The sequence below is a fragment of the Pangasianodon hypophthalmus genome, chromosome 16 (assembly GCF_027358585.1).
Source record: "Pangasianodon hypophthalmus isolate fPanHyp1 chromosome 16, fPanHyp1.pri, whole genome shotgun sequence".
Classification (NCBI taxonomy): domain Eukaryota; kingdom Metazoa; phylum Chordata; class Actinopteri; order Siluriformes; family Pangasiidae; genus Pangasianodon; species Pangasianodon hypophthalmus.
The window spans coordinates 22,076,878-22,083,946 of record NC_069725.1 but is presented as its reverse complement, the minus strand read 5'-3'; the positions used below and the strand labels follow the sequence as shown (position 1 = coordinate 22,083,946).

Here is a 7,069-nt window from a genome sequence, read left to right as displayed (position 1 = left end):
TAGAAATCGTGCTATTATCCCTACGGGACCTTGGTTTGTTGCTGGTTAGGGGGATAGAAATGTCAGCCAGGGAAACTTTTGCTTTCTTTAAGCTAAAACACAATCCACACTGACATGAAGGGGCCAGAACATGCAGGCTGTTGCTTAGAAACTAGGTGTGCTTTGCTTGATGGTGCTAGGATGATGCTGCTGTTTAAGCATGCATGGAGAATTCATCTCCCCGACATCCGGTTAGATTTTTAATAAGCTATTTATAGCATTGGAGCGTCAGTGCGCATTGACTTGTGCGCATGCGCGGTGTGAATCCCTGTGTCTTATTCAGTGCATGTTGTAGGATACCATATGGCTTCATACTAGAAACAAGGCCTGCAAATCAATATTTGGTTATAGAGAGATGGGTTTACAGACGCAAACATGCATATTGCAACATCAATTTTAACATTTTAAATAGAACATATCATTTTTATATCATGCAAATGACATGAAGGGTGCTGTAGGCTATAGGGTCGCATGCATTTAAGCACAGATTGCAGACATGTCTGCATTAATATCCTACATTTGGTCCATGCAGAGGAGCTCAAATCGTTTCAGATCGCACCCTACTGCTCTGTCATAATATGTCAAAGTATAGGAGTGACACACTAGGCTCTTAGTGCGGTAGCATGCGGTTTAGGACACAGCCCGAGCTGGAGGGCAAAGCCTTGTGCTGCTGCACCTTGTGAATAATTCATGAGGTGACGTGAACACTGCGGCGAAGTGCCTGCTCGGTTCAACAGTGAGGTGGGCGTGGTTTGTATAAATTACGGCCATGACGCAAGCGGATGAGTTTTTAATCCGCTGCCGCAGCAGATCAGATGAGCGGCCGGGTAACGCCGAGGAAGGGGGGGTGCGCAGTCGGTCGGTCGGCGGAAAACGGTCCGAAAAATTATAATAATAATAAAATAAAATATCCGCAGATTAATCAGTAATAAGAGAGTACAGGCGGACGACCGTGTACCGACGATTTCTCGACGACCGACCCCCTACAGCTCCTCCTCTCTCTATACGCTATATAGGAAGTTAAAGGTCACTGTCTGCGCGCTCCCGTTTTTGTTCTTGGGAAAAAAAAGGCCGCGGCTATTCGCGAGCTCCCGTTTTTATTCCCGTATTTTGACGCAAATAAATGGGTGATTACGGCTTCGGCTTGTTACAGACAGCGAGTCTCGACAGCGGCAGCGCACTGTTCGGCGCTTTCAGATCGTCCTACTCGAGCCTCTCCCCGGTCACCGGTGACCTCCTCCTCCCCGCCGCCTCTCCGCCGTCTCTCTCCCGCAGCAGCAGCGCAGCAGCGTCCCCGCTCTTCCCGTCGGCCGCCGCGCCCCGGCGAAACATGCAGGATGAGCCCGCGGGGGTGACAGCCTCGCGGCGTCAGGTCGCGTCCACCGAGTCGAGCGACGAGGCCGGAAACGCGGCGGCCGAGCGATCACCACCCACCGGCGGCGGCGGCGAAAACGGGACCGGTCATACCCACACGGACTACGACTTCAGCGACTATAAGGCCGGACAAGGCCGCTTTGGTGCTGTCGCGTCACTGCGTGACCTTGAGAGAGAAAGGAACGAAAATCAGCACGCAGACTCCGAGTGCGCCCCCGAAGGCCCCGGTCAGCTCCCGGAGGACGCTCTGACCGATGCTGCGGCGCCCTCGAGCGCATCCGTGAGTCCCAACAAGGTCCAGATCCGAATGGAGCCCACAAGTGCGCATCTCGCGGCGGCCTTCACGAGCCTCCCGCATCACGAGACCTCGGCTGCTTCCCCCTCCCTGCCCGGGTTCGGTGCACCGTGGTCAGTGCACACCAGCTCCCCCCCGCCGCCGGTATCCAACAGCGGGAGTCACATCATGCCTGGTACCGAACCCGATGCAGGGTTCTACCCAGGAATCCCATCCTCGGTGAATCCCGGCTTCTTCCATAGCTTCTCTCCCGGTGTGAACGCGCACGGGTTCGGCGCTCCTTTCTCGCCGCAGATGGGCGGCGCTCCGCCGCAGCACGCGCCCAGCCGCCGCTCCCCGCTCAGCCCGCAGCACGGCACCTTCCTGCAGCAGAGGAACAGCTACAACCAGCAGCAGGTGACACAGCAGCCCACCGAGCGAGCCTCTGCCGGGGATGCGCAATATATCGTTTATTATCGCGATATTATTGGGTTTTAATATCGATACGTATATCACAGTACGCTGCAATATGCAAATCAGTTTTGTGGGGTGTGATCACGTGGTGCAGAAACACATATGTAGGGCGATCTTTATCCCTGTGGCCTCAGCAGTCCATTAATACATGTTTAATAGCTACGTTGACATCATAAGACATCATTGCACATAATCACTCTATAAGACATCAGAGCAGCACGATATGGACAAAAATATCATATTGCAATTATATTAAATTTTTACAATTTATTAAAACAAAGCCTGAATCTGTGATGCGTCCTAATTAAAGTCTGGCCTCATTTGTTCAAGTGCTCATTTGTACGCATCTATGATTAGTAATGCAAAGACCAGTAGCACGATAACGATTAATAAACGATATATCAGTCCGATTAGACATGCACATTTAACTGGTTAAGAGAACAATCATGATGTTCAACTGGCACAATATTTTTAATTGTATATGTTACTGGAACTCGTTTCCATGATGAAAATAGCATTTTAGGAAAAAGGAACACACCCTGACATGGAGTATGTGTAAGTCTGAGAAAATTGGTCTACACCATATGTGCCAATGTAATTATGATATTTTGCCCATATTGTGCAGTCGCAGGCTGGTTCAGAGGGTTGGGTCGGATTAAAACGATAATTGCGCTGGAAACTAGCCAATCTGGCAACCTTTCATTTAATCAGCATCTTCATCTGTGCATAAGTACTGAATAATAGATCACAGAGCTTTTGTTATTAAACTCGGACAATACGATTATCCTACGATAATTATCACGTAACTATCGCCATGATATATTGTCACTGCTTATCATTATCGGAGATCTGGAAATAAATTGTGCCCTGAACGTGATTGACAACATGGACACCGTCAGCCAGACACGGCCTATCTGCATGGCCAATATGGGAGAAAAGTCAAATATCAGATAGCACGATACACAAATATCTCTCACAGTAATATCACTAAATGAGTCCAGTTTCCTGTAGTTACTGAATAATTCATAGTAATTATATTTTAATAAAGATAAGCCAAGACTATAAAGGATTAAATAGCGATTGCAAACATACTGCAAAGAATAAGGTCATTTCTTTTTTTTTTTTCATTTAATTGCTTTTTATTACACTTTACAAACTAAAATAGTCAGGGCAAGTGTATCGTGATGTAATATGCAGTTTCATTCTTTGATAAAATTCCCTGTTCACAGCAATGTCACTATAATTTTCTATTACATTATGACGTTATTTAAAGGCCTCTAGAATGTGTGTGTGTGTGTGCTGTGCAGTTTGTAGCTGTGTAAGCCCATAATTACACTGCACATTTAGATGCTTAGTAATTTTCAGTTTTTGTTTCAGTTACTAGGAAAATAATGAGAAGAGAACATGCATGCTTTAACGGCGGCCATTTTGAAAGAAGCTTGTTAGGTTTAAAGACGTCGGGCAGAAATCGGAACGCATTTGCCTTCCGTAACACTATGACGTATTTGTCATATCCGTGTAAAACAGGAAATTTGTGTGGGAAATAATATATGACTGGTCTTTGGTTTTTATCCATCAGGATTTGACTGGATTGGATGTAATGAAGTCAGAGGTTAGGGAGGTGACACATGATGCCATGTTATCAGTTATTTTCTCCACCCTTGCATGCATGGTATCGTGGTCAAAATTTAATGTTTATTGGTGAATCTCTTAAGTGATTGATAAGGGTGAATTCCGCATGCTAAGAACACGCTACCTCACAAGATAAAATGGCTTTGACCAAATTTCAGTGTATAATGTGCAAACCTAGTCGAGTGCAGACCTGAGTCACGCAGCGCTGGAGAATCGTCACGCAGCACTGGAGGTTTTTTCTGAACGTATTTAGTAACATTACAGCCATCCGTAATGTTAGTAAAAACTGTCGAATACATTATTGAACATTCCGATATCATTCGCTGTTAGCTGGATTTGTAATACCACAATTAATACTTTATTTTATGAGGTCATAATGGCTAACTTCCAAGCTAGCTATTTGTTTTAGCTAGAAATCCATTCAAGCTATTTCAATGACAACTCATCGGTGTAGTCAGCTAGCTACATGTAATATTTTTATTTACGGTAGTGTTTATTTTGTTGTAGAAAACTAAAACTACTACTAAAACTTTTGCAAGAGGAAAATAAATGATTAAATCATAATTTGCACTTTTGCTCAAAGTATATGATATATTGCACAATTAATAAAAATTCATTGAAAATATTAGAAACAGTCAATTAGACACAAGTGAAACTAACTTTCTATGTCCTTGTTATCCATCCATGGTTAATAATCAAATCGCTAAAATATGACTAAGACTAATACTAAAGTTAAGGTAATAAGTGAATATTGTTTTATGGTGGTATTAGCTAGCTAGATATTTATTTTTATCTAAATTAGCCAGCTGCTTGTTGTAAAACTATTTATTTTTTGTAATAGCAAGACAGTACAAGATAGCTAGCTTTAATGAACAGTTATGTAATTAATAATAACCAACTATAACTATGTATACAGCATATGTAAAATCTATTTTCCTCAAAACCATACAACTAAATTCAAATTATCTGTTGAAATGAAGACTTATGAGGGTATTAGCTAGCTAGCTATTTATTTTCAGCTGATTTAGCTCCATAACAGCTCGTTGTTGTAACGTTAGCTGATGTGATAGCGACACAGTGAAAACTAGCTAGCATTAGTGAACAGTTATCTAATTTTTAATAACCAGTGACTAAAATATAACTATAAATAATCTATTATCATCAAAAGACCACAATTAAATTCAAATTAGCTTTTAAAATTAACACTGTTTAATGCTAATTAAGCTAATTTAGTTCCCTGACAGCCCCTTATTATAACTTTAGTTACAAGCTATCTAGCTTTAGTGAACGGTTAACAGTTAAAATGGATAGTAATTGAGTTTAGCACTTTTTCTTAAAGCGCAAACCTGATGAATATTGTCCTAAACCTTTAGATTATTTTGTATATTAGTACACAATAATCACATTTTGTTAGTAATAGCGCTTTTGAGATATTTGAGTTGTGTGTTGTGTGCGTGTTTAGAATACAGGCATTACGGCTTACTCCTGAAATGCAGCAGTTCTGGAGGCAGCTCATGTTTTCGTTCCCAACGTCTAGACGGCGACATCATTATCAGTCATTTACACCAAAACACTCATCTTGTCCACACACACATACACACACACACACAAACACACACACAGCCTGATATCTAATTATACACACAGGCACTGTAGGTTGTATAGATGGGTGTGGTGAATATGCACGGGAGAGATGGGAAGAGTACACAGAGTTAAAAACCAACACACACTCATATGTACACACACACACACCCAAAAACACCCAAACATACCCGGTTATATGAAGTGCAAATATGTGCATCTTTAAGCTCTGTGTGTGAGTTTGTGTGTGTGTGTGTGTGTGTTTGTGTGTGGGGTGGGGGGTATGAAGTCAGGAAAGCTTTAAAGCTCCTTAAACCCTCTATGCACAAGCAATACACACACACACACACACTCACACGTCACACTCTCATTAATATTCACACCCATGCTGACTTGATACAGATCTTTATGTTTCTTTTCCTTTACTTTTTTTTGTCTGTCTTTCTCTCCTCCTTGCCTCTATTCCTCTTTCTGTCCACACCTTCATTCCTTTATCGTTCTTTCTTTTCTTATCTATATCTGTCTCTCCCTTATTTGCTCTTCCTTGCTCACTCATTTGTTTTGTATCTTCCTTTTTTGTTCTGTCTTCCACCTTTTCTCTCTTTCTCTGTTTTTCCTGCACCCTCGTTCCCTTCTGTCTTACTGCATTTCCCCTCCCCCTTCTCTCTGCCTCTGTCTCTCTGTCTCGTCTTCAGTTTCTCCCTGCTTTTTCTCGGTCTCTGTATTCTTTCCATCTCTCTTTCCGTCACTCAGCTCATTAGTGTAACTCTTCTCTCTCTCTTCGCAGCCTATGATGAAACAGTCTCTGTGGGGCAGCGGCTGGAACACAGCGGGCGTGTCCTGGGGCAGGGACCATCGAGGGCGTGGCGTTGGCATGGCCGTGCCCGTCTCGCTTGGCCAGATCTCGCCCATGAAGAAGCCGTTCAGCAGCGAGAGCGTCATCGCCCCACCCAAGTTCCCACGCTCTGGAGCTTCGATCGGCCCTAAGACCTGGAGCGATGACAACGTGTTCCGCACCGACAACAACAGCAACACACTGCTGCCTCTGCAGGTACAAACCCAGTGTGTTTCTGTGTGAGAGAGGAAAGATTTAAAATGTGACACTATTTATGCAAAGTGTTCTGGTTTGTTCTCTAAAATGTCGTACAGAGGCGGCGTGAACATTAGCAGTAGCTCTACACAATGCGTTCGTGTCACATAAACCACAGAAGGAAAACAAAAATTGTTTCAATCTCTTAAAATCGTAACATCATTTTAGCATGAACATAAACATTCAGATTCTTCAGCCTTCTTCACACCAGCCTGGTGTTTAGATTACGCTGTACGATTTTCATACATCGTAAAAAAGAATTATTTGGTCGTGAGAATGTATGTTACATAAAATTCCTCGCCTTCAAAGTCTAAAAAGTCGACATGACTAAATGGTGACAACAGTTAGCTTGTAATGCGTAGCTAGTAGTAATTAGTTTATAGAGTTAAATACGACAACGTGAAGTGGTTATGTTTTGTTTCGTAGTGGCACTTCATGTTACCACTTTTAACTAGCGCCACAGACTCTGAACAGATGAGCTACATTTTTTGGAATGTATCTCACATGGAACACATGCTTTTCCGTCCGGCTGCAGTTCAACATTCAGTTTGTGCCATCCACTTTTATTTTTATACAAGCCATGTTGTTAGTTAGCTAATCAGAAT

At 43.0% G+C, this 7,069-nt stretch overlaps 1 protein-coding gene across 4 annotated transcripts in view; it reads left to right on the top strand.

Annotated features, from left to right (window-relative positions):
- The first annotated feature begins 849 nt into the window (after positions 1–849).
- cpeb2 (cytoplasmic polyadenylation element binding protein 2) overlaps positions 850–7,069 on the top strand; it is a 32,302-nt gene continuing 26,082 nt past the window's right edge. For all 4 annotated transcript variants that reach the window (XM_026920418.3, XM_026920417.3, XM_026920416.3 and 1 more), the window contains exons 1-2: positions 850–2,104; positions 6,162–6,425. In XM_026920418.3, the coding sequence (XP_026776219.1) occupies positions 1,163–2,104; positions 6,162–6,425 (1,206 nt within the window). In that variant the 5' untranslated portion in view covers positions 850–1,162. The remainder of the gene's footprint in view (positions 2,105–6,161; positions 6,426–7,069) is intronic.